The sequence below is a fragment of the Marmota flaviventris genome, chromosome 3 (genome assembly GCF_047511675.1).
Source record: "Marmota flaviventris isolate mMarFla1 chromosome 3, mMarFla1.hap1, whole genome shotgun sequence".
NCBI lineage: Eukaryota > Metazoa > Chordata > Mammalia > Rodentia > Sciuridae > Marmota > Marmota flaviventris.
The window spans coordinates 6459371-6485279 of record NC_092500.1 but is presented as its reverse complement, the minus strand read 5'-3'; the positions used below and the strand labels follow the sequence as shown (position 1 = coordinate 6485279).

At 52.5% G+C, this 25909-nt stretch overlaps 2 protein-coding genes across 3 annotated transcripts; one reads left to right on the top strand and one right to left on the bottom strand.

Annotated features, from left to right (window-relative positions):
* The first annotated feature begins 14 nt into the window (after positions 1-14).
* Positions 15-22261, top strand: Serhl2 (serine hydrolase like 2). Of its 2 annotated transcripts, none has more exons than XM_027954553.2 (12): positions 15-100; positions 2268-2417; positions 2508-2621; positions 2909-2950; positions 3282-3301; positions 3723-3797; positions 5014-5123; positions 6305-6384; positions 11507-11541; positions 16223-16305; positions 17130-17226; positions 21045-22261. In XM_027954553.2, the coding sequence occupies exons 1-12, from the start codon at positions 97-99 to the stop codon at positions 21057-21059; spliced, it is 825 nt and encodes a 274-aa protein (XP_027810354.2). In that variant the 5' UTR covers positions 15-96; the 3' UTR covers positions 21060-22261. The 2 variants fall into 2 exon arrangements, with proteins under 2 accessions (XP_027810354.2, XP_027810353.2); XM_027954552.2 differs by lacking the exon at positions 21045-22261 and adding an exon at positions 18166-18597.
* Rrp7a (ribosomal RNA processing 7 homolog A) lies at positions 15327-25541 on the bottom strand. The gene is made up of 8 exons (XM_027954556.3): positions 25464-25541; positions 24407-24549; positions 21847-21972; positions 21024-21141; positions 20599-20696; positions 20036-20234; positions 16777-19020; positions 15327-16444 (listed from the first exon to the last, which is right to left on the bottom strand). The coding sequence occupies exons 1-7, from the start codon at positions 25534-25536 to the stop codon at positions 18935-18937; spliced, it is 843 nt and encodes a 280-aa protein (XP_027810357.1). The 5' UTR covers positions 25537-25541; the 3' UTR covers positions 15327-16444; positions 16777-18934.
* Between the last annotated feature and the right edge of the window lie 368 nt (positions 25542-25909).

The window sequence follows — 25909 nt, the reverse complement described above, 5'->3', positions numbered from 1 at the left end:
TGTGGGCGGGACCTGAGCTGCGGGCGACAGCTTTCCTCCTTGTGGCCGCGACCTCGCCAGGCTAGAGGGACTGCCGCGCGCCGCGGGAGCGGAGCGATGGGTGAAAACGCCGCGCCAGGGCCCCTTAGACTAGACCCGGGCGGGGGAGGCCACGCGCGAGCACCCAGGTGCCCACCCACCTTCTCGGACCCGTGAGCAGGGACATTGACCGCCCCCGCACTCCTGAGTGTCGAAGCTTCTTCATCTGCTGTCCCGGGAGCGAGCAGAGCCAGACCAGCTGGAGGGTGGGCGCCCACGCTGCCGCGCGTGGCCGCCCAGGGTCTCGGGAGGAGAGAAGCGTGGGTATCTGGGGGCGCAGAGGTCTCCAGCCGGGCAGGGCGAGCCCGCGGGGGAAAATGTCAGCGCCGGGCCAGATCTGAGCAGGGTAGGCCGCAGGGTAGGCGCGGTGCTGGGCGGTAGCGCCCGGGTCATGGAGTGGTGCTGCCAGCTCCAGACCCGCTGTGCATCGCATTCCGCTGAATGACCTTGGGCATGAAGTAGACCTCCTGCTATGTGAAGCGAGGATGTGGGGAGTCTGAATGACCTTGGGCATGAAGTAGACCTCCTGCTATGTGAAGCGACGATGTGGGGAGTGGGGAGTTCGCTGTGTCAGGTGCCCAGCACCCACGTGGCCCTCAGTGAAGGCTGAACCCCGTCTGTCCACAGTTTTCATTTCCAAGCCTCCAGTTATCCGAGGTCCAAAAATATCCAATAGCAACTCCAGTTTGAAATTGCCCACTATTGTGAGTAACATGATAAAATCTCCAGCTGCCTGAACAGGACTCACCTTCACCTTTTGTCTCTCCTAAGGTATTTTGAGAGAAAGAGAGAGAGAGAGAGAGGAGAGAGAGAGAGAGAGAGAGAGAGAGAGAGAGAGAGAGAGAGAGAGGGAGAGAGGGAGGGAGATCAGTCGCATAACTTTTGTTTGCTGCCCTGGGATTGAAACTAATTGGCTCGTGCTGGTGATGCTCTACCACCCAGCTGCATCCACCAGTGGCCCCCACCTGTTGTACTGGCGTTATTTATTTTATTTTATTTTCACTAAGTTGCCCAGGCTGTCCTCCAATTTAGGATCGTCCTCCCCAGCCTCCTAAGTAGCTGGGGGTTACATGTGTGTGATATCTTACCCTGCCCCACATAACTTTTAATACAGTATATTGTTATAACTGTTTTATTTTATTATTAATCTTTTTCTCTCTTTTTTGGGGAGTCCTGGGGATTGAACTCAAGAGTACTCTACCATTGAGCTACATCCCTAGCTCTTGTTTTTGTTTTTTGTTACTGGGGATTGAATCCAGGGAGCCACATCCCCAAGCTTATAACTAACTAACTATCTTTCTCCTTCCTTCCTTCCTTCCTTCCTTCCTTCCTTCCTTCCTTCCTTCCTTCCTTCCTTCCTTTCCTTTCCTTTCCTCTTTCTTTCCTTCCTTCCTTCCTTCCTTCTTCTTTCTTTCTTTCTTGTCTTTCTTTCTGTCTTTCTTTCTTTTTTTTCGTGCTGAGGATCGAACCCAGTGCCCCAGGCATGCCAGGCGAGCGCACTACCACTTGAGCCACATCCCCAGCCCCCACTTTATTTATTTTTATGTGGTGCTGAGGATCGAACCCAATGTCTCACATGTGCAAGGCAAATGCTCTACCACTGAGCCACAACCCCAGCCCTCACTGAGTTTCTTAGGGCCTCTCTAAATTGCTGACCTGGCTTTGAACTTGCAATCCTCCTGCCTCATCCTCCCGAGCCACTGGGATTACAGGTGTGCACCACCATGCCTGGTATCCCTAGCTCTTTTTATTTTTAAGGCAGCGAATTGCCAAGGCTGGCCTTGAACTTTTGATCCTCCTGCCTCAGCCTCTGGAGTCCTCAGGATTATAGGCATGTGCCACCATGCCCAGACTTTACTCCACTTTTACAGAAAAGGAAATTGGGATGCAGAGACATTTCAGGAACTTGCCCAGGGTCAGACAGCTAATTAGTGGTGGGTCCAGGCCACCCAAACCCCAGCCCACTCTCCAGTTCTGCCCCAGTACAAATGGGTGCATTCTATCAAGCCTGCCAAGGCTTTCTCTCCCTCCTCTGGGTATCTGCACACCCATGTCTAGCTCCCTCCAGCAGGGGCCAGGGCAGGGGTCAGTGGTGCTAATGTCCTGGGAGCACTGGGCCTAGATGAGGGCCCAGGAAGGGCTGGCTTCATGAACAAACTAGTGAACAAATGAATGTCGCCGTCCTGCAGGTCTGCTCTCAGAGCTGAAGCTGACAGTGCCCTGGGGCCACATTGCTGCCAAAGCCTGGGGCTCCCTGCAGGGCCCCCCAGTTCTGTGCCTGCATGGCTGGCTGGACAATGCCAACTCCTTCGATAGACTCATCCCTCTCCTGCCACAAGGTAGGGCGGGGGTGAAGGGAAGCTGAGGGGCCGCCTGCAGTGAGAGGCGGCTGATGGGGACCCTTCTCCTGCCCCTTATCTCTGGCCCAGACTTCTATTACGTTGCCATGGATTTCGGAGGTCATGGGCTCTCATCCCATTACAGCCCAGGTGTCCCGTATTACCACCAAAACTTTGTGAATGAGGTCCGGCGAGTCGTGGCAGGTGAGCAGGAGGCCGGGGTGTGGGGGTGCCCTGGGATGCACCCTCTGTGCTTGCAGCTGGGTGGTGCTAATGTCCTGGGAACACTGGCTGTGGCTCTGGTCTGGCCCCAGTTCCACCAGCAATTCTTGGGTGGAACTGGGGAGAAAGCTCTTCTCCAGCAAGAGCTCGCTTCCTCCAGTGCACCCCTAAACTGGTCCCCTGGGGGAGAGGGATTTTCCCAAGCCTGGGACAGCAGGAAAGAGGCCCGTGGGGGCGCCATCCAGACCTCCTGCTTTATGTATTTTCAGCCTTGAAATGGAGCCGTTTCTCTCTCATGGGCCACAGTTTTGGTGAGTACCCTTTGGCCAGCGACTGACTGGCCTCTTGCAGGGGCTGTGGGAGGCCCGGAGTTGGCACCTGCTTCCTTTCTCTGCACCTCTGAGAACCACAGAGACACAGATGTCTTGGACATTGACCTTTGGCCTCTGTGCCCTCTGACCTCAGACATGTGGCTCAAAGGTGGCTATTCTCTGACCTGATGAGGGAGAGGTGGCCCCATGAGTGGACTGTCTGGAAGGGGCCTGATGAGCCAGGGGAGGGGGCCTGAGTTTGAGAAACAAAGCCCTGGCTGGAGCAAGGGTATGTCTGCTGACTGCTCCTTTGTCCTCTTTTTGTCCCCAGGAGGCACTGTAGGCGGCATGGTGAGTAGATGGCTTTGCTATGGCCACCTGAAGTGGTGGGAGTGGGGGAAGCAGGAGGAGGAAGTTCCCCCGGACAGGAAGGGCCTCCTCCCGGTTCAGTAGGGGCCTCTCCTCAGCTCGGCAGCACATCATGGTAGTAATCGCCCTCGTGAGGAAGTTGGTGTCAGGAAGTGGAGACTCCTGATAGAGTTCAGAGTTTCCACATTCCTGCCCATCACGGGGACCCTGGAGTCCAGCTGTCACCAGGGTCTGGAGCTGGGTGCAGGTGCAAACTTGGGGGGTCCAGGGGAGGAGCCTGAAGGGACAGAGGGTTCTCACTCTGACCTCTTGGGGGCCCCTTCGCCCAACCGAAGCCTTTTCGGGAAGCGCAGGGAAGAGCTGCGTCCTCGCTCGGCTCACCCTTCCCTTTCTGTTCATCTAGTTTTCCTGCACCTTCCCCGAGATGGTGGATGAACTTATCTTGTTGGACGCGTTGCCGTTTGCCATGGACATTAATGTAAGGAGGGGGCTTCGTGCCGGCTGCCATGGGAAGCCCCAGGCCCGGCTGGTGCCCTCAGCCCTGTCTCCTTTGGTAGATCAGGGAGGCTGGAGGAGGTGGCGGGGTGGATGGAGGTCGGGGGACCTTCACAGAGGCGAGCATTCCATGCTTGTACCCAGGAGTGGTCAGGGGAGGGGCCGTGGAACCCTGTGTGTGTCCTGGGAGCGGCAGAAGGCAGGTGGATTGTGAGCGGCGTGGAAGAGGAGAGGAACTGCGGGTTGAGGACACAGCCCGGGAGCCCATGACACTCACGCTCAGCCAGATTACTTTGTGCCATGCACACTTGCACAACCACACAGAGCACGCTCGAGTGTGGACTGACAGGAAAAGTACTGACCCCTCCAGCCACCACCACCAATAACAGCCAGTGCTGTCCCCTTTATCTGAGACCTGGCTCTGTCGTTTGGGTTCTGTGTAGCCCAAGGCAAGTCACTTGGCCCTTCTGAGCCTCAGTGTCCTCACCTACAAAATGAGAAGTTGCACTCAGTGCTCTCGGAGATCCTGCCCACTCTGGTGGTCTGCTGTTCTCTTTCGGAAGGCTCAGCTCTTGGTGGTGACACATCTACTTCATCAGTTTCAGTTTTCTTATCTGTAAAATGACCACAGTTCTGCAAGGGCAAGAACGTATCTGTCTTTTTATCGCCACATCCCCGGGCCATGCTTAGTAGTAGGTGCTCAGTGAGAGCCCTTTGCGTGAACCCGTACTACAGTGAGGATCCAGCTCGCCGACCGCCAGGACCGACCTGCTTTCTTCCTGTATTTCCCCATTGATGGGACAGACAGCACCCAGGGCCCCCTCCTGGGGCTGGGTGAGCGCTTGGGTCTCCCTGTCCCCTATTCTCAGGTGGGAGTGGGAGGGCCTGGCTCCACACCCCCTCGCCAGCCCTCCCACCAGCCGGCGTGGTGGCATTAGTTGAACCAAGGGAAGTCGCCCACCCTTGGTGGTCATGACTGATCCTCTGATATGTCTTTACAATGTACCTAACAGAGATGTCCTTCCTTCTCCATCATCCAACCTGGTCCCTGCAATGTCCCTGCAGGCAGGGTTGAACTGGCCATGGCTGTCAGAGGACTCACTGGGAATCACTAGCAGGGGCCCAGTGAGCTGGGCCAGGGAGGGGACCCCTAGTCTCTAGCCTGGAGCCCTGCCTACCCAGCCAATGGCAACCCCTAGGAGATGGAGAACTTGCTGACCTACAAGCGGAGAGCCATAGAGCACGTGCTGCAGGTGGAGACCTCCCAGAAGCCCTCACATGTGGTCAGCCCGGAGGAGATGCTGCAGGGGTGGGTGTTGGGAGCAGGTGGGGAGGGAGGCTGGGGCACTGCAGGGCACCCTGGGAGGAACCCTCTGAGACCCAGGGAAGACTCTTCCACCCATAGTTCCACACCAGACCTCTGTCTTCCTGTGGTTGCCCTGAGCACCAGCCTCCTAGTGGACGCCCCAGAAGGGCTCTATCTGCCTTTGTTCCGCCCTAGGCGTTAAACCATGCCTGCCACTTCTGCCACCCTGCTCCAGTGGCCCTCCCATCTACACACACACACACACTCACTCTCCCTCCCTCTCTCTCCCTCCTCCTCCCTTCCTCTCCCTCCCTCCCCTTCCCTCCCTCCCTCTCTTTCCCTCCTCCTCCCTCCCTCCCCTTCCCTCCCTCTCTCTCCCTCCCCCTCTCTCCCTCCCCCTCCCTCCCTCCTCCTCCCTCCCTCTCCCTCCCTCCCCTTCCCTCCCTCTCTCCCTCCCCCTCCTACCCCCTCCCTCCCCTTCTCTCCCTCTCTCTCCCTCCTCCTCCCTCCCTCTCCCTCCCTCCCCTTCCCTCCCTCTCTCTCCCTCCCCCTCTCCCTCCCCCTCCTACCCTCTCCCTCCCCTTCTCCCCCTCTCTCTCCCTCCCCTTCCCTCCCTCTCTCTCCCTCCTCCTCCCTTCCTCTCCCTCCCTCCCCCTCCCTCTCTCCCCCTCCCTCCCTCTCTCTCCCTCCCCCTCCCTACCCCCCCATCACCCTTCCACACATTCTCTTCCCTCCTGGCCTCTAAGACTGCAGCTCCCCCAGCCTGACCTGTGATCCTCCCCTGCACCTCGCTGGCCTCCCCACTCCTGCTTCAGCCTCAGTGGGATGCTTCCCTCTGGAAGCTGGCCATGACTACCCTTCCTTCCCTGGAGGTGACTGCCCTGTCCTGCTGACTCCCTGTCTCCTCCTTGGCCAGGAGCCCCACAACCATGGATGGGGACCATGGCCATTTGGTAACATTTGTCTCTCCTGCTCCTAGCAGTGTGCCCAGGGGTCAGGGCTCACAGTACTTGCCATCTAGAGTGGAAACACACACACTCATATTCATAGGACACTTAGCGACATGCTGGCACGGCCCGCGGCAACCAGGCACGTCCTTCCTGGGTGCCTCCCTTTCACCGCCCTGCTCCCCTCCATCTGGCCCCTGGGCCGGGGCCTTCAGCATCCCTCTGTCCCCCCCCCAGGTTCCTGAAGAACAACAGCCATGTGGGTGAGGAGTGCGGGAAACTCCTCCTGCAGAGAGGAACCACCCCGGAGGCCACAGGTAAAGGTCTCCCTCTCCAAGCTTTGTGGACTGTCACTGGCATGGCATCAAGGACTTGCATGGACCAGGCATGATACTTAGTGCTTTGCAAACACGTCCGGGCTGCATTCAGGTCGTGAGCACCATCTGTTTGACTTGTGCAGTTTAAACAAAAACATTCGGGGGGGGGGGGATAGGTCACCTTATTTAAAATAGTAAGATTTTATGTAGAAATAGAAATTCTTCTGGTTTCTTTTGAAAAGTTGGGAGATCTGGCAACACATTCTGTTCCCTGCAGACAAGGAGTAGCCCCACAGAAGCCCCTCTCCCTGTGAACAGGCACTGTGCCCACTCTGCCAGGCTTCTGCTGGCATCTGTGTCAGTGACCTTGGGAGGTCCCAGCAGAGGCCTTTGGGTTTTGGGGATTGGCTAACTTCACTTAGCATTATCTTCTCCAACTTCATCCATTTAGCTGCAAATGCCATAATTTTATTCTCCTTTAATCCTGTGTAATATTCCATTTTGTATATATACCACATTTTCTTTATCTATTCATCTACTGAAGGGCATCTAGGTTAGTCCCACAGTTTATAATTTTTGTAAATTGTGCTACTGTAAACATGGATGTGGCTGTGTCCCTGCAGTATGCTGTTTTTAAGTCCTTTGGGTGTAAACCGAGGAGTGAGATAGCTGGGTCAAATGGTGGTTCCATTCCCAGTTTTCCAAGGAATCTCCATACTGCTTTCCATATTGGCTGCACCAATTTGCAGTTCCACCAGCAATGTATGAGTGTGCCTTTTCCCCCACATCCTCACCAACCCTTATTGTTGTTTGTACTCTTAACAGCTGCCATTCTGACTACAGTGAGGTGAAATCTTAGAGTAATTTTGATTTGCATTTCTCTAATTGCTAGACATGATGAACATTTTTTCATATATTTGTTGATTAATTGTATATCATATTCTGAGAAGTGTCTTTTTAGTTCCTTTGCCCGTTTATTAATTGGCTTATTTGTCTTTTTGGTGTTTAGCTTTTTGAGTTCTTTATATACCCTAGAATTACTGCTCTATTTGATGTGCAAGTGGTAAAAATTTGTTCCCAAGCTGTAGGCTCTCTGTTCACTTCACTGATTGTTTCTTTTGCTGAGAAGCTTTTTAGTTTGAATCCATCCCATTTAATTCTTGATTTTTTTAATATTTATTTTTAGGTGTAGATGGACACAACACAATGCATTTTATTTTTATGTGGTGCTGAGGATCGAACCTGGGTCCCACCCATGCTAGGGGTGCGCTCTACCGCTGAGCCACAATCCCAGCCCTTAATTCTTGACTTTAATTCTGGCACTATAGGAGTCTTGTTAAGGAAGTAGGAGCCTAATCTGACATGATGGAGATTGGGGCCTACTTTTTCTATTAGACGCAGGGTGAGACCCAAATCTTGATCTGCAACTATGAAAGGAAGGAGGCAGAAGACAGGGAAGTGGACCAGCCCCTGGAGGGCTGGAGTTGACCAGCATGGGTCCTCAGGAATCAGGGCCCCTTGATTTACGTATGTGGACACCAGGGCCAGAGGGGCTCTGCAGCCTTTGAGGGCATCCATCCATTCGCACATTCAGCACATCTGACATACCAGCCTGAGCCCCCACCCTGAGCCGGCCGTGCTGCCTCATGCAGCGGGTGAGAGGGTGGGCAGAAATAGAGAAGCAGCCCAGCTCCCGCCCTCACAGAGCTCCCAGCTGGCGGGCAGGCTGACAGGAAGTAACCACCACCCACACGCACACTGTTGGCCCAAGCAGCTGGGTCCTGCCTGGGGCTGCTCAGTGATGGGCAGAATGGATCCTTGGAAAGGCTGGAGGACGTGGCGTCAGACCTCAGGCCATAGGAGACGGTGCTACCCTCTGAGATAACCCCCTTTTTGATGTATTTTCCTATCCTTCGAGCTGCTGGAGCCTAGGCAGGAGGAAGATGGATCTTGGTGGGCTCTGGTCCTGCCAGGCAGTGAGGGCATCATGGGGAAAACCCAGAGAGCCAGGGGCCTCTGCCTGGGATTCAAGAGGCTGGGTGATCTGTGGGTGCTGCAACCAGAACCTCCCAGGCACAGGGTCCTTCTAAGCATGCGGAGACACAAAGCCCTGGTTAGAACCTCTATCAACAATTAAACATTACATTTATCATCTGAGAGTTCCATAATCTCTAATTAGAGTGGAAAAACATAATAATTACGGAAAATATCTCTCCTTCATGTTTCCGTGATTGTTTCTTCCTCAGAGAGCCATGTCCATGTTCAAATGTTGGCTTTCCAGCAAGGAGGCCTATCCCCGCCCTACTTCTTGAACATCCCTGGGGGTCATGGCTTTTCCAAAGGGGCTGGGCAGACGTGTCCACCTAGACATGATTTTAGTTTCATTTTTCAATTTAATATTAACTTTTTTTTTTTTTTTTTAGCACATACTAAGTCACAGGAATAGAAAATCTCACAGTCTCGTTGTTCCCATCCATCTTTTTCCTCATCTCACCTGCAAGTTAATCCCCCTTCTGAGCTTTTTCACATTCATCTTGGTCTGCTTTCTGTTGCTCTAACAAAATACCTGAGGCCAGGTAATTGATAAATAATAGAAATGTAGGGGCTAGGGCCTAGCTCGGTAGTGATTGCCAGGTACGGTTCAGTCAGAAGGAGATGAGGAGAAAAGAAGGTGCAAACGGACAGACTTCTTCCACTCTCCAGATTCTGGAGCCGGGAAATCCAAGAGCACAGTGCAGGCATCTGCCCGGCATCTAGCATGGGCCTTCTTGCTGCAGAGGGCATCACATGCACGAGCATTGGAGAGCGCTCCAATTAATCCTTTCATGAGGGTAGGGGCCTCATAACTCAGTCACCTCCCAAAGGTCCCCTCCAGATACCACTGACAGGTGAGACTGGGGACGAGACTTCCAAGACATGAGATTTAGGACGTGCTCAAGCCACAGCGACATCCTTCCAGGCTGTCCTTGGTGGAGCACAGGACTCCCCTCCACCTGCGTGGCTGGTTGGCACCGGAGAGTCTCCTTGGAGGCCTCCCTGGTAGGAAACTGGAGGCTGGTCCCCATGTTCCCTAATGGTGTCAGGCTAACTTAGCCAGTCACCTGGGGAGGGACACTGGCTGTGAGTGGTCTGTGCTGTCCCCTGGCCATGTGGATGTCTGCACAGCCATGGACAAAGGCAGGCACGCAGACCAGAACCCAAACTGAGGTACCTCTTCCCTGGCCAAGGTGAGCACAGGGGCCTCCAAGACATTGCCAGTGTCCTCATAGCTGTGCCTTGGTGTCCTCTCAGCCAACTCTGCTGACTGAGAGGCCTGTGTCCCTGGATGTCACTTGTTTGGAATTTTGTCCATTTCCTAAGAACTGGTATCTTCCCGTAGTTGTAGTTCTGTCCTCCTTTTTGGGTAGGATCTACGTTCCCTGCTTTTGCCCCTTGCCCTGCTCGACACCCGTATCTCAGTTTGAAGACATTTTCATCTGTGGGGAGACTGGATTGCAAATACCTTCCCCTGGGTTTTCATTTTATCTTTTGACTTTACTTAAGGTAGTTTTTTTTTTTTTCCTTCTTGCAATGAAGAATATTTTTTATTACAATTGAATCTATGACTTTTTTATGGCCTCTGATTTTTGAGTTGTAGTTAAAAGCTCATGTTTGAGTCTAATACTGTTTTGTGTTTAGTATTTGCATTTAAATATTTAATACTGTGTACTTATCTAGTGTAGAGAATGAGGTTTGGATCTGACTTTATCTTTTTCCAGATAGCTCCTCGGTTGCCTAACACCTTTATTCTTTTTTTCTTTCTTTTTTTTTTATCTTTTTCTTTTTATTTTTCCATACTGGGGCCAAATCCAATGTTTTTCATATGCCCTCAGCCCTTTATAAATTTTGAGACAGGCTCTCAGTAAGTTGCTGAGACTGGCCTCGAACTTCTGATTCTCCTGCATCCGCCTTCTGAATAGCTGGATTATAAGTGTGCACCACTGCACCCAAATTCCATTCTATTCTTTCCTGTTATTTTCCCAAGTGAATGTTTGAATCAGGTAGTTAAATTAAAAAAAAAAAAAAAACTTTGTTGGTATGTTATTTATATATACATTGAAATATTAACAAGTAATGATGTTAATAGTAATAACGTCTACTCATCATCCAACAAACAACAATAGAATAGCATCCATTCCTTTGAGCCCTCCCAGCCTCTCCCGCCTGCGTATTCCTTCCACAAGCGCTCCTGACCAGCTCCGTGTCGTGTGGGCCAGACTGTGTGCTCATGGAAGCTGTGGTCTAGCAGGGGAAAGAAGTGACTTCATCAGTGATAGTGCATTTTAGACAGTGCCATGGTGGCCGAGGGTGGAGCCCAGTTGTGTAGCAATGGAGAAAATCAATCAGAGGGGCCTAGGGAGGCCCGGGCGAGGCGTGTGCAACTTTGAACAGGAGGGCTGCTGGTAGGTGGCATTTGACTAAAACTTGTGGAGAGGGAAGGGTGGCCTTATTTTCTCACCCATGTGGATGCCCGCAGCTCACGTACCCCTCTCCCCTGCTAAGAAGGTCCCCTTCTCCCCCCGGCCAGCCCTGGGCAGCTTCCAAAGTGGCGCTTACCCACTGTGCAGCAGGGGATGCTCCGAACCCCGAGTCCCCACGTGGGTGTTCTCCGGGTGGCACTGTCCAGGCCCGGCGCTGCCACCGTTCATCCTTCCTAGGTGGGGCAGAAAGCCGAGTCACTTCCTGAAGTCGGTGGCCTGCGGGCCTCAGTGCCTCTAATGTGTCTGTTTCACTTTCCCTTCAGCAGGGAGTGACATGATTCTTAGCTGTCCACTGCTTCTGAATGACGTTCTCCGTTTCCCAGGGGAGTTTTCTGATGTGCTCAGACTCGCTGTTCCCCCCCATCAGCACCGCCCTGTGGGGTGGCCAGACTCCCGTGGGCTCCGCGGGTCTGAGGTCCAAGGGCTGTGGTCAGGCTCTGCTCCAACAGATCCCAAGACCGGAGTCCAGGGCTGGCCCAGGACCACAGCTGTGGCCTCATCAGCCCAGGGGGTAGAAATGTCCTAGCTGAGGAGGCCCCAGGGGAGTGGCGGTGAGCCCCTCCGACTCAGACCACTGAGGACCCTGCCTTGTGCCTCTCCAGGTCTGGTGCTGAACAGAGACCGGAGGATCACTTGGGTGAGTGCTGCCGTCCTCCAGCTCCTTCCTGGCTTGCCTGCTGCCCGGTGTTGGTTTTAAGTTGTTTTTCAATTATGCACCTAATATAGACATACACAGTATTTGTCCTTTTAACCACCTGTAAGGAAGCAGCTGAGTGGAAGTGGTAACCTCTAATTTTGTTTCCGTCTCCTGGGTTTGCCTATTAGGCACCTCTAAGTGGGATTGTGCCACGTTTGTCCTGTGTCTGGCTTCTTTTTTAGTTGTAGATAGACACAATATCTTTGTTTATTTATTTATATGTGGTACTGAGGATCGAACCCAGAGCCTCACACCTACAAGGCAAGTGCTCTACCACTGAGCTACAGGCCCAGCCCCCAAATCTCCTTTTTAAGGCTGAATAGTATTCCATTGTGTATTCCACATTTTCTGTATCACTCATCTATTGACCCACACCTGGGGTTCCACCCTTGGGCTACTGTCGATAATGCTGCTGTGAACATGGGGGTATAAGTGTCTGTTTGGGTCCCTGCTCTCAGTTCTCTTGGCTATACCAGAGTGGGACTGCTGGGGCACACAGTGACTCTCTGTTGAACCTTTTTTAAAACAATATTTTTATTAGTTGTTGATGAACCTTTATTTTATTATTTACATGAGGTGCTGAGAATCGAACCCAGTGCCTCTCACCTGCCAGGCAAATGCTCTGCCACTGAGCCCCAGCCCAGCCCTCTGTGTGCTACTGGCCACTTGTGTGTCTTCTTTGGTCCATTTTTTAATTGGATTGTGTGGGGTTTTGTTGTTGTTGTTTTAGTTATGGATCTTAATTCCTTATGAGATATATGACTTGCAAATATTTCCTCCTACTCAACAGCCTATTTTTTTTTTTGGGGGGGGGACGGTTCCAGGGATTGAACCCAGAGGTGTTTAACTGCTGAGCCTCGTCCCCAAAGCTTTTTTATATTCTTTTTAGAGACAGGGTCTCACTAAGTTGCTAAAGGACCTAGCTAAATCATTGAGGCTGGATTTGAACTCACAATCCTCCTGCCTCAGCCTCCTGAGCCACTGGGATTACAGGCCACTACACCTGGCCTCTTCACTTTTTTTTCCTAATATTTTTAATTGTAGGTGGACACAATACCTTTTTACTTATTTTTACATGGTGTTAAGGATGGAGCCCAGTGCCTCACACGTGTGAGGCAAGCGCTCCACCACTGAGCCACTTTCTTGATGCACAAAAGTTCTAATTAGGGCTGGGGCTGGGACTGAGAGGTAGAGTGCTTGCCTGTGTGAGGCACTGGGTTCAATTCTCAGCACTGCATATCAATAAATAAAAAACAAAGGTCCATTGACAACTAAAAAAAATTTTTAAAAAAAGTTCTAATTATTTTTTTGGGGGGGGTCTTTTTTGTTTGTTTTTGGTGATTGAACCTAGGGGCTCTTAACCACATCCCCAGTACTTTTTGTTTGAGAGAGGGTCTTGCTAAGTTGCTGAGGCTGACCTCGAACTTGTAATCCTCCTGCCTTAGCCTCCCAAGTCAATGGGATTTCAGGTGTGTGCCACCAAGCCCAGTTATTTATTTATTTTTGGTACCCAGGATTGAACCCAGGGGTGCTTAACCACATCCCCATCCCTTTTGTGTATTTTATTTAGAGACAGGGTCTTACTAAGTTGCTTCAGTCTTGCTAAGTTGCTGAGGCTGGCTTTGATCTTCCTGCCCCAGTCTCTTAAGCTGCTGGTATTAGAGGCATACACAACTGTGCATGGCTCTAATTTTTTTGGGGGGGAGTGTACTGGGATTGAACCCAGGGCCTCACACATGCTAGGCAAGGGCTCTACCACCAAGCCACATACCCAGCCCCATTTCATTTGATTAGTCCACTTTATTTTTGTTATCATCTGTGCTTTTGATATCATGTCCATAGCAGCATTGCCAAATACAGTATCATGAAGGATTTTCTCATTTTCTTCTTCTTTTTGGGGGGAGAGTGTGGGTGCTGGAGATCGAACACAGGGCCTTGTGCTTGCAAGGCAAGTACTCTACCAACCGAGCTACATCCCCAGTCCTCAATGTTTCCTTCTAAGAGTTCTATAGTTTCAGCTCTTAAGTTTAGATCTTTGATGTATCTGGACCACTTTTCTAAATAGTTTTCTGAATGTTTCAGAAGATTCTGAAGTGCGACATGTCCATAATTAAATGTATACTTTTCTCAGTAGGTTCCTTCACCTACCCGCCCCCCCCAGCTTTTTTTTTTTTTTTCTTGCAGTGCCGGGCATTGAACCCAGAGCCTTGCTCATGCTAGGCGAGCAGTGTACCACTGAGCTATACCCCAGCCTTTTTGAGACAGGTTCTCACTAAGTTACTGAGGCTGGCAACTTATAATCCTCCTGCCTCAGTCTCCTGAGTTGCTGGGACTACAGGCATGTGCTATGCTCCTAGACATCCTTTATTTTCTGTCTCAAATGACACATCACCATCTTCTAGGTTCCCAAGCAAAACGATGGCTGCCTGATGTTGGCCCAGTCACGGACAGACTCCACGTCCTGTGTTGTTTCATTCTTGTTTTAGGGCTTTCTGTTATGTTTACATAAATGGTTGCAGAGTGAAAGGAGCCAGCAACAAAAGGTGATTCTACTTGAAAAATCAACCCACAGGGCTGGAGGCCAGAGTAGTGCTCTCCTTGAAGAAAAGCCCTGGAACAAGCTGGAGGGCAAGGGCCCATTGTCTTGGCCCGAGTCAAGGTTACATGTGTATGTACACAGTGAAAAGCCATCAGGAGCTGACTGTCCAGCCTGGGCTTTGCTATAAGTTATACCTTAATTATTTTAAAAAACTGATCAGGAAATGAAGCTAACAAAATCTAAAAAGAGGTGTGGAGGAAGAAAGAGGGAAAAGACAGAAAGGGAAACAATACACCCAGCAGCCCCATGGCCGCAGATGCTTTCATGGAGAAAGGGCCTCTGTTGCTGGTTGGGAAACTGCTGCAGAAACAACTGCCTGTGTTGCTCCCACCTCCAGAGACAGGAGTGGAGAGAATGTCCCTCCATCCCTTCCTGCGAGATCAAGTTAAATTCAGCGAGGGCCTCACTGTGCCGTGGAGCTAGACAGCCCCAATCTTGGCAGGAACCGGAGTGTTAGAGAGGCCCGGCCCCCGCCTGAGCTTGAGTCCTGGCGCCATCTCCTGTTAGCTGTCGGCTGTGACCAAGTTCCTGGCCTCTGGGATCTAGCCTGCCTTCTGGAAAGCGCTTGCTTTAATGTTTGCCTCAGCACCACGGGGAGTTCCTCCACGGGAGGCAGCCCGCAGTGCCTGGTCACAGCCGCTGGGACTCAAGTCCACAAGAGTGTGGGCCTTGTGTAAGATGTGGAAACCTGCTTTGGGGAAAGCACCAGAGGTCATTTTAGTCATGAAAAGCAGGAAATGGCTGGAAGAGCCTCAGGACAGAGTTTTTTGTGGCCATGACCAAATGGCTTGTGTGTATCCTCAGGATTTTTTTCCCCTTTTATGGGGTGCTGGGGCTGGAACACAGGGCCTTGTGCATGGTGGGCAAGGGCTCCACCACTGAGGGACACCCACAGTCCCCAGAGGGATTTTATATTCATTGCGGTGGTGAAGAACCTTAAGGAAGGCTTACTGGAATCAGTCCTCAAGGGAGCTTTCTTGAATGATCAACGCACCTGTACTTCTGTCACCAGCATGCTGAGAGGTACAAACATGGACAAAATTTGAGAGTTCCTGTCTCTGAGAGTTCTCAGACTAGAGTGCCAGGCCAGTGGTGAGCCTCATGTAATAAAAGTTTCTAGAAGCCCTAAGAGTAAAAAGAAAGCAGGGCTGGGGATGTGGCTCAAGCGGTAGCGCGCTTGCCTGGCATGCACGTGGCTCTGGGTTCGATCCTCAGCACCACATAAAAATAAAGATGTTGTGTTCACCGAAAACTAAAAAATAAATATTAAAAAATTCTCTCTCTAAAAAAAAAGAAAGAAGGCAAATTAATTGTGGTGCTGGGGACCAAACAGAGGGCTAGCACATACTAGGCAAGCTCTATTCCACAGAGCTACCTGCCCCAGCCCAACTGTAATATTTTTTATTTAACCATTTCAAGACATGATTGACATCAAAGTTGATTGTTATTTTTCCAGTTGAGTCCCAAACCCAGAAGCATTTCATGACAGGGCACCTCAATAGCCCTAGGACTGGTGGTCACAGCACTGGACAGCGCAGCCTAGACACTCTCAGTGGTCATGACAGGATGGTCAGGACTGTGGTGGAAGCCAGCAGAGGCTGGGGTGAAGTCACTCTGCACTGTGATCCAAGCAAGTTCCTTTCTCGTGGAGAGGTCTCATGAAGGTCCAGGGCTCTGTCTGGTGTCCAGGTGACAAGGTACAGGGCAGCCTGTGCAGTAAGAAGGGGGCTGTGAGGACCACACCTCAGTTCTAAGATCTAGGTCCAGAAGTACCCCGAGTCACTTCTCTGCCTTCAGTCAAGTGGCCACACAGCTGAAAAGGGCTCAGGCAACAGTCTGGCCGACAGCCACGAGCCAGGGAGGAGACAAGAACAGATGTGGGAAAGTGGGAGGCCTGGCAGAGGTGCCATGGTGGGGCTGGGCTTGGTCTGGAGCAGGTGCTGAGGTGGCCTCACCAGGACCCACTGCCCAGGACTGCAGGGCTCCTTGCCACAAGGATTCACCCTGGCTTTGTCCCCGCAGCCGGAGTACAGCTTTGACTTCATCAGCAGGGAGCTGTTCACACACTCCATCCAGCAGCTGCAGGCCCGCGTCCTGCTTGTCAAGTAAGTCTGGACACACCACCCTTCAGTGGCTGGCACCAGCCACCTCCATCATAAGTCAGCTTCCCAGACACCTGTGGGAAGGTGTGTGGTCTTCCTGGGGAAACCCGAGGTGCCGTAGTTCTTTGGAGGTTTTGACTTTCTGTTGGTGCACAAGTAGAAACTGCACTTGGAATCTGTACTTTTCCTGAGCTAGCAACACACGACCTCATTCTCCCCGACACTGGGCAGTGGCAGCACCCAGTAGGCCCTGAGATCACAGGGACACTGCCAGCACCTACAGTGCTTGGGTGTTTGGCAGGCTTGGCGTAATCAAGGCATTTTCCACCTGCCATGGAGCCACAGGGACATAACCCCACCATGAACTGAGGCGAATCTGTACTAAAACCATTAAGTGGAACATTTTCAATAGGATGACTGTATGGTGGGTATGTTGTAGCTCAACAGATCTTAAAAAATAAAGCAAAGCCTGACCTTAGGTGGGCACAGTGGCATACTCCTGTAATCCTAGTGACCAGGAGGCTAAGGCAGGAGGATCCCAACTTTCAGGCCAGCTGCAGCAACTTAGCAAGACCCTGTCTGAAAATAAAAAATAAAAAGGGGTGCAGATGTAGCCTAGTAGTAAAGCACTTAAGCTCAATATCCAGCCCCAGCATTCAGTGGCTGTGACCCCAGTCAGTCTGGCCTGTGGCTCATACTGAATGACTGTGCTCAGTAAATCCAAGCTTTGGGAAAGTCAGAGGTAGCAGGTAGCCCAGACGTGGCGTCTTCTAAGGCACTGCTGGGAGGCAGGGTCCAAGGGGGAACCCATTTCTTCTTACTTCCAGAGCAGCACAAGGATACAGTGATGTGAGACGGGAGAATGATGCCAACAGGGAGCCGCTGATGTTTATGCTGGACATGATGAGATCCATCCTAAAAGAGGTAACAGCTGGGCACTGTGGTGCATACCACAAATCCCCGCAGCTTGTGAGGCTGAAGCAAATCACAAGTTCAAAGCTGGCCTGAGCAACTTAGCAAGACTGTCTCAAAAAATGACCGGGGATGTAGCTCTGAAGCCTGGAGCCAGGAGGGCAGAGAGCACTGTGGGAGGCAGCGCATCCCTGGTTCAAATGCTATTACCTTAAAAAAAAAAAAAAGGCAACATGTGCAGGCTCGGGGAGCTGGTGTCCAGGCCATGCTCACCTGCCCAGGCCCCAGGTCCAAGTGTCCTGAGGAACTATGGCCTCAATCCCCACTGTGGTCAGTCCGAGTTCAGGAAAGAGGCCTTTCATTAGCACAATATTTTATTGTTCTCACATGTGTCCCCTGGGTCAGGCACAACTCGGCCCATCTGCCACAGCCCCATCGCCTCCACTAGTCCTACTAGTGGGTGTGCTAGCTGGGGGTGGGGCTTGTGCCATGACCTGGACCCCTGGGAGCACCAGCACTTTGTGATCATTACCCACACAAATACCTGAGTCTGGGGCACCTGTACCCCCTCACAAAAGGGCAGCCCTCCCATGGCTGGCAGGTGAGAGCTGTGGCCAGGCCTCCCTGGTTGGTGTTCCCTCAGGGAGTTGCTGGTGCTGTGACCTCACTTCTCCAGGGGCCCTCATCTGTCAGGATCACCGGCAACCCCGACAGAGGCCTCCCCCACTCAGTGCTACAGCTTCACAACTCAGACGGTCCTCAACCCAAGTCCTGAGTCCCTAGGGTCTGAGGAGCCCCAGCGTGCTGGGAACACTGGGATCCCCAGGGAGTGCCTGGCCCACTGGGAAGGAGCAGGCCAAGGGAGGGCACAATTGAGTTCCTGGGCTCAATGGCCACAGGTGGGCACTGCCACTTCCTTTGGCCACACCTCACCACCCTCCCTTCCTCCAGCGGTTCCAGTTTGTACAAATCCCTGGCAACCATTATGTCCACATGAATGCTCCCCACCACGTGGCCAATGTCGTCAGCTCCTTTTTACAGAGCAAACGCAGGATCCCAGCTCAGCTGTAGCCTGGACCTGGGCTACGGACATCTCACGCTCACGCTGCTCAGCCTCCACGTGGCTGGCATGGCGGCAACAGGCCTTACTGAAAACCAAGATGAACAGGACAGAATCCTGTGATGGAGGTGGGGGAAGGGCCAAGATTCTGACATTAACGTCTGTGACTTCAAGGGGACAGCATTTAGACTTAGGGTGTCTGTTTTGTAGTTAATGACCTGTAGTGAGCTGGTATAGGCAGAAGGAAGCTTGCCGGTCATTTGGTGGCTTCTGAAGCCTTCTCCACTGCCAGCCTGGATGCAAAATAAAATGTTCTCGCCTTCTCGCTGCCTTCAAGGCTGTTCCATGGCCGGCAGGGGGTTCCGTTGAGGAGAAGGGGAGACGCAAGCAGTTACTTGTTTTCCTGACAGGTAGGAACCACTTCTGAGGGCCACATCCTCCTGCTGTGCTCCAACATGCTTCAGCACAGGGACCCGGGGTGAGCCTGTCCTTCACTTCCAGCCCATGCAGACCTGATGGGGCTGGGCCGCAGGACACAGTGGCCCTTTGGCCTACTGTCTTGCTTTGCAGAGCACAATCTCAGGCCAGCAGGCCCCATGTCCTCACTGGCCAGGCCCTGCACTCCAATGTCACTGCAGGCAGGGTCACAGCCTGGCAGGCTCAGTAGGGTCGGAATTTGCGCTGGGCCCGCATCAGCTCAATCCTCTGCTTGTCCTCCTCGAACTTCTTGCGCAGCTGTGCAAGGTCTGTGGTGTGAGAGGTCACAGAACAGGGTCAGGCAGCATCCTGTGGGAGACGCCCACTGCCCCCACTGAGAGCGCTGGCATACCCCTCACTTCCCAGGGTCGGGGAGTTCCACCAGGCCTCCCCACCCTGCCCGCTTTGGGTCATGGTCTGGATTCTGCAAGGAATCAGAACACAGTACTTGACTGCAGACCAGGTCAGAGGCAAGGCTGAGGCAGGAGGTGACATGCCAGAGTTTTGAGGTTAGAAATGCACCAATGAGAAACCCAAAGAAAACAAAAAGATCCACATGCCTACTCCACCCCCAGGTGAAGGAGTCCAGGTGCCTCCCTCTCCAGCCCTAGTGCCACCAAATTCAGATGGTGATTAGTCAAAGAATGATCTAGGTCAAAGGGTAGGTGGGGATCTGAAATCTAAAGGAGAGAAGGCTGATAGAGGCCACGAAGTAAAGTTCAGGATCTGGAGAGAAGAAAAGGACAAGTACTAGAGAAGGGTCAGTGCAGCAGTGAGTCTGAGTGCGCCAGCAACAGGGCTGGGGGTCAAGACAGCTACAGAGCCCACCCTCCAGGCTCAGGCCAGGACCCTTTCCTCGAACCACAGACAGCTGTCCTACAGGACAGCTGAGACAGCAAGAGACCAAGACAGTGGAGGAGGGAGCTTAGCAGCAGCACCAAAAGCAAACCACAGGCGAAGACATGGTGAACCGCAGAGAGCCCCAGGGCCCCCTGGGCCTTCTCTACAGCTCAGTGACTCTGGAGATCACCTCCATAGACTTCTTGCTGGCTGGAGGCTAACAGGTTCCAGCAGTAAGGGCTCAGGGGCTTGGAGGTGGGTCCCCATCCCAGATGCCTCTGTGGGTATGAATAATCCCACCCACCACTCCTGGGCAAATGCAGCTGCCCCTGGGAAGCAGGAGAGTGCTGCCAGGCTGGAACTCTAAGCCCAGAGCGCGTGTCCAAGGATGCACTCTCATCCCAACCCCCCAAGGCCATCCCCTGCCTTGGAGGAGGCCCTTACGCTCCATCTTGGTCTCCCGATGCTGCCAGGCATAGAAGTTGAGCAGCTCCTTGCGCGCACGCTTCCGTTTCTCCTTCTCCAGCACCCGCAGGCTGGCTGCCTCAGTTCGTGGAAGCACAGGCCGCCGACCCCGGCGGGTCACCTTCACCCAGCCCTCCTCATCAGGGACTCCCTCCTCCTCCTTGGCCTTCTCCTCCTCCTGCAAGGAATGGCACCCTGCTGACCAATGGCAGGACAGTGCTCCTGACCCCTCCAAAGCCTCGAGGGGCGGAACCTCCCATCCTCCTCCAGCAGTCAGACCTGCCCTGGCAGGTGCCTGCTAGCACTTAGCCCCATGGTGCAGGGCACGGGCTGAGTATGGGGATAGGGCACCGAGGTGCCAATGCTGCTCCTCCCCCACCCCCCTACAGACCATCTATATTCAACGTCACCCAGCCAGGTAGCCAAAGATTCAGTAGAGAAAGCCTGGACTCACATGGTGACCAAGGACAGGCTGTCCCCCTTGGGAGTCACATCACATACTTGCAGCCCCACCCTCCCGCAGGGAGGCAGTGTCCCTTTACCGCAGCAATCTTCTGATCATAGGCCTCCATGAATGTGTCCACCTCAACTCTCAGGGCCTCAGGGTCAGTCACTGAATCTGCATAGTCACTGATCCACTCTGGGGGATGGGGAGACAAGGAGAGCAGCTGCCTCAGGCCTGCCAGGTGTCAGGACTTTCTGACACAGGCTGCAAGGCCTTGAGACCTGTGGCCCAGCGGGCAAGTGCTAAGATTCTAGTGGCAAAAGGCTGGGTCTCCACCTTTGTCCACCTGGTGCTGAAGTTCCAGGCTAGCATCTCCTGACGCACCCCAACTAGCCCTGTCTGCCTGTGTCTCCCTCGCACTGCCATCAGGGTGCTGGCTGTGGCTCGTGGCACCCAGAGGCTGCTCCCAGAAAGCTTCCCTCACCAACCCTGGGCCCAGAAAGGAGGTGCTATGGTACTGACTATGAATGCCACTCTTCACAGGGTGACTCTCCGTAGAGACCAGCAAAGGGCCCTTCAGGGTCAAGGCGGCCGACACTCCACTTGGCTTCTGGAACACCACGTAGGCTACCTGGAATCCCTGGGGGAAGAGAGAGGTCCGAGTGGGGGAGCCCTACCCACACCAGCGCAAGTTCCCACACCTGCCCTCACCTAACCTGCTGCTGGGCCACGGAAGAGTTTAGGTGGGGGACAGTCACACTCTCAGTTACCCAACTGCTGCTGGAAAGGAGACTCATTCCCAGCTCTTCCCCCAAGGACAGGGGATACACAGGGGACATTTCTTCCAGTTTCAGAAAGGAGTCAGTGAAAAGTGGGTTTAACCTTAGGGCAGGCTCGTGGAAGCCAGGCCCAGAGAGGAAAGGACAGGGCACTCAACCGGTCAGACTCCCCTGTGCTGGGAGAAGGCGTCAGGTCCAGGCACTTGGGAAAACATGGAAGGCATAGTGCTCCTGGAGACCAAGCCCTGGCCTGAGGAGGACTCTACCTCAGGGAGAAGCAAGCAGGGAGCCCAGGGGGCCTGCAGGAGAGTGCAGAGATGGTCCCCAAGCTCTAACATGGAGAATAGAAACCACCAGGCAGGAAGTCCAAAGATGTTGCACAGCTGGCTCCTAGACCAACTGGAACTATGGAGGTTGGGAATGTCTACTATAGGACATGCTCTCAGAGTCCCACTGCCAACCTCTGCACCTACATACACACCACCATCCCCTACACAAGGGACACTAATTGCCCCCGCCCCGCCTTGTGCTGCCATTCCAGTGGAACCTGGAACTTGAAGGCCTACCGGAATGGGCATAGGGTGAAAAAACTTCGACTTGGGTTCCTTTGCACTCTCAGCAAGGTCCGGCTTCTCCTGCAACTCCACAGACTGGACAGTGCCACAAGGGGACAGCAGACGAGTCAGGCATTCCTGCCACGGCCAGAGGGAAGCACAGGATGAACATTCACAGGGCTTTCCCCAGAGCCTCCCTACACCTGGGTGGCACAGTCACATCCTTTAAAAAGGGATCCCAAAGGACCAATAGCCCAAGTCTACCCAACCGAGAAAGCCAGGGTGCCATGTCCTCTGAACAGTTCCCACATAGACAACTGGGATGTAGATATTCCCAACCTCCATAATAAAAGAGGTGGGGACACTCCTGATATTATTCTTCTAAGACAATTAAGTTAAATAAAGAGTCAAATTTAGGGTCTATGAATACAGCTCAGTTGGTAGAGGGCTTGCCTAGCATGCACAAGGCTCTGGGTTCAATCCCTAAGCACCACCAAAGAAAAGAAGGAGTCTAATCTATACTTTCAGAATCAAGATGGTGATGATCCACAGCAAAAAGGGCATGAGGGAACATCTGGGGTGTGATGATGTTTATCAATTCACACACTGATTATGTACATGGCCATGTTCAATTTGTGAAATGCATCAAGCTACACACCTATAGCCTGCGCCCTTCTCTCAACATTTGCTACACTTTAATAAAGGTTATCTCTCATTAAGTAGCTGAGGCTGGCCTTGAATTTGTGATCTCCTGCTTCAGCCTCCCAAGTTGCTAGGATTATAGGAATATGCCACCACGCTTAGCTAGGTTAACTTTCTTCTTAATGCTTCTTTCTCCCTTGACCTTAAGAGGAATCTTTTAGAAATCTGTATTTATTTTCTTGGGCTGAGGATACAGCTCAGTTGGTAGAGTGCTTGCCTCACATGCAGCACAAGGCCCTGGGTTCAATCCCCAGCAAGACAGACAGACAGACACACACACACACACACCACCAAAAAAAAAAAAATTTAACTTTTTTCTGAAAAAAAATTTCATTCAAAATCCAGCAACTCCCTGTTTTACTTCTATAAATGTATGTAATACTAAATTTAATACTCTCTGTGGAAAAAATTAAGGTGTTTCTAGACAGAATTAGAGGTAATTTTTATTTTCTTACATTTTTCTTCACCTCCCATGGATAGGTGAAGCACTCAGCCCCATTTTTTTTAAAAACATTTTTTTAGTTATAGTTGAGCACACCTTTATTTTATTTGTTTATTTTTACATGGTGCTGAGGATCAAACCCAGTGCCTTGCATGTGCTAGGCAAGTGCTCTACCGCTGAGCTATAACCCCAGTCCAGATAGGTATCATTTTTACATTCAAGAAAGAACAATGTGGACTGGGGTTGTAGCTCAGTGGAAGAGTGCTTGCTTAGCGTATGTGAGGCATGGGTTCGATTCCCAGCACCACATACAAATAAATAAAATAAAGGTCCACCAACGATTAAAAAATATTAAAAAAAAAAAAAAAAGAAAGAAAGAACAATGTAATTCAAACAATTCTGGGTAACATATCCCTCAAATAATTTTTTTTAATTTTATTTTTTAGTTGTACACAATACCTTTGTTTTATTTCTTTTTATGTGGTGCTGAGGAGCCAACCCAGGGTTTTACACATGCTACTGCTGAGCCACAACCCCAGCCCTCAAATTATATTTTTAAAATATAATTAAAGCTGAGCATGGTGGCATACACCTTTAATCCCAGCTACTTGGGAGGTTGAGGCAGGAGGATCATAAATTTAAGGCCAGCCTCAGCAATTTATTGAGACCCTGTTTCAAAAAAAAGGAAAAGAAAATTAAAAATTAAAAGGGCTGGGGGTGTAGCTCAGGGACAGAGTGATTAGGGAGCATGTGTAAGGTCCCAGGCTCATTTCCAGTACCACCAAAAACAAAACAAACAAATACTTTAAAAAGCCAATTTCCTTGGCTGGGGTTGTAGCTCAGCGGTAGAGCTCTCACCTAGAACCTGTGAGGCCCTGGGTTTGATCCTCAGCACCACATAAAAATAAATAATACAAAGGTATTGTGAACAACTGAAAAATAATAATAATTTTTAAAAAGCCAATTTCCTGAAGCCAGGTGAGGTGGCACACGCCTGGAATCCCAGCGTCTCCACAGACTGAGATGGGAAAATTGAAAGTTCAAAGCCAGCCTCAGCAAAAGCAAGGCACTAAGCAACTCAGTGAGACCCTGTCTCTACAAAAACACTCGCCAAAACCCGATTTCCTGGCTGGGCTCGGTGGTGCATGCTGTAATCCCAGCAACTGGGGAGGCAAAGACAGGATGATTGAATCCCTTTCTCTAAATTAAAAAAAAATAAAAAAGAGCTGGGAATGTGACTCAGGGGTTGAGTGTCCTTGGGTTCAATCCTCAGTACCAAAAAAAAAAAAAAAGAAAGAAAAAGAAAAAGCCAATTTCTTGCCACAAGAGGTAAAGGCAGCCTTCTCAACATTTGACACCCCTCCACTTTCTGAACATTTCTACCCTGGGGCCCCCATTCCAGAGCTCACAGGTCCCCTGCCAGTTCACCTCGTTGCAGTATGGCGGCACATTGATGACAAAAAGGGTGCGCTTCTGAGGCCATGTAGATTGGGTGCCTTCTCGAACTCTGTGTTCTCTCACATAAAGGTAATGAGAAGCTCGCTGCTTTGCTGAGAACTTGATCGGAATGGCTGGAAGGGAAATGGTGGCATGGGAGTCAGGGTCAGGCTGCCGTGAGTGCAGGTGAGCACCTAATCCACCCAATTCCCTTTCTCCACGACCCTTCCTAGGCCGTCTGTCCACCGCGCATTCTTCCTTCAGTGAGCCCAACCTCTGGGCAGAGCCCCACCACCTCTGGGCGTGAGCACGCACATCCGCAGAAGGGGGACTCCCAAGCGGGTGGGGGAGAGAACTCATCTGGCAATTACACGGGGGCGCATGAGAGGGGGGCTCCAACTCTGCTGCTGTTGGGGTCCACCCCCAATCCTTCTGGAAGCTGTCTGGAAGCTGTGTGACCGGCCTGCCACGGTGTCTCTTTTCACACTACCCTCCCCCACCCCGGACTCCCGGTTCCCCAACAAGCCGGGCCTCACACTTGCTCTCTCCGCCTGCGCACCAAACCTCGTCCCTGCACCCATTCTTCAGGTTCTGGCTCAAACTTCCTTTCTCAAGGGAGCCGCACCCTCGCCCGGCCTCCGGGTCTGAGGTCCACCTGCTGTGGATCTAGTCCGAGGGCCTCTATCGGCGCGACTCCCTAAGGGCCACCTTCACGAACCTAGGGGGCCGCTCTCTTTGGGGACGCACGCGGCCTCGGGGCAGGAGGCTGGGGAGCAAGAAAGCAGACAGCAATCTTGTATCGGCTAAGAAGGAAGCACTCAGGGCGAAAGGAGGCAGGCAGTTTCCTCGCACAGGCCTTCAGAGACGGCTCTGTGGGGAAGGCTCTCACCAAGATGGGCTGACCCGGGAGAAGGGCGCCGCGTGGGTCCGCGGAGCCAGGGGCTTCTCGACTTGCCATGGCCCAACCACGCGGCCGCTCCCGGGGCTCCCGGGACACCTCCCAGCAAAGCCTCTCCGTCTCCCAACCTCGCGTCCCCGAGCCGCTCACCGTAGTAGCCGGGTGGGCTCGGAACGCCCGCCTCAGGGTCCCTAGCCGCACGCTTTCTCCTACGCGCCACCATCGTGCCAACCGGAAACGTGGGGCTTGCTGGGAACTGTAGTTCCGCGCGGTGCGCGAGCGCGTTTCCATGACGACGGCGCCGCGAGGGCCCCGCCTTCTCGGTCCCAGCCCTGCCTTCCTGGGCCCGCCCTCCCCGCCCCAGGCGCAATCTTAATAAGCTCAAGTGAGGGAGAACCGGGACCAGGGCTGTTCAGGGTTGCGAACCGGGAGGAGCTTTCCTCCCTTCCCCCTTTCCTCTCTCCTACCCTGTCTGCCTTTCTCCCTTCCTCCCTCCCTCCTTCCTACCTCAAAGTACCAAGCGTTAGAAATACAAAGGCCAAGCCGGGCGGGGTGGTGCGCGCCGGAAATCCCAGTGGCTCGGGAGGCTGAGGCAG

Bases quoted from the DNA above. Each gene is read 5' to 3' on its own strand.
- Serhl2 (XM_027954552.2), top strand. The intron at 3,302-3,722 runs GTGAGTAGATGG...CTGTTCATCTAG, and splicing joins GAGGCACTGTAGGCGGCATG to TTTTCCTGCACCTTCCCCGA. The intron at 3,798-5,013 runs GTAAGGAGGGGG...GGCAACCCCTAG, and splicing joins CGTTTGCCATGGACATTAAT to GAGATGGAGAACTTGCTGAC.
- Rrp7a (XM_027954556.3), bottom strand. From the start codon at position 25,536: ATGGTGGCGCGTAGGAGAAAGCGTGCGGCTAGGGACCCTGAGGCGGGC. The intron at 24,550-25,463 runs GTGAGCGGCTCG...TTTCCCTTCCAG, and splicing joins GAGCCCACCCGGCTACTACG to CCATTCCGATCAAGTTCTCA. The intron at 20,235-20,598 runs GTAAAGGGACAC...CATTCCTTGCAG, and splicing joins ATGATCAGAAGATTGCTGCG to GAGGAGGAGAAGGCCAAGGA.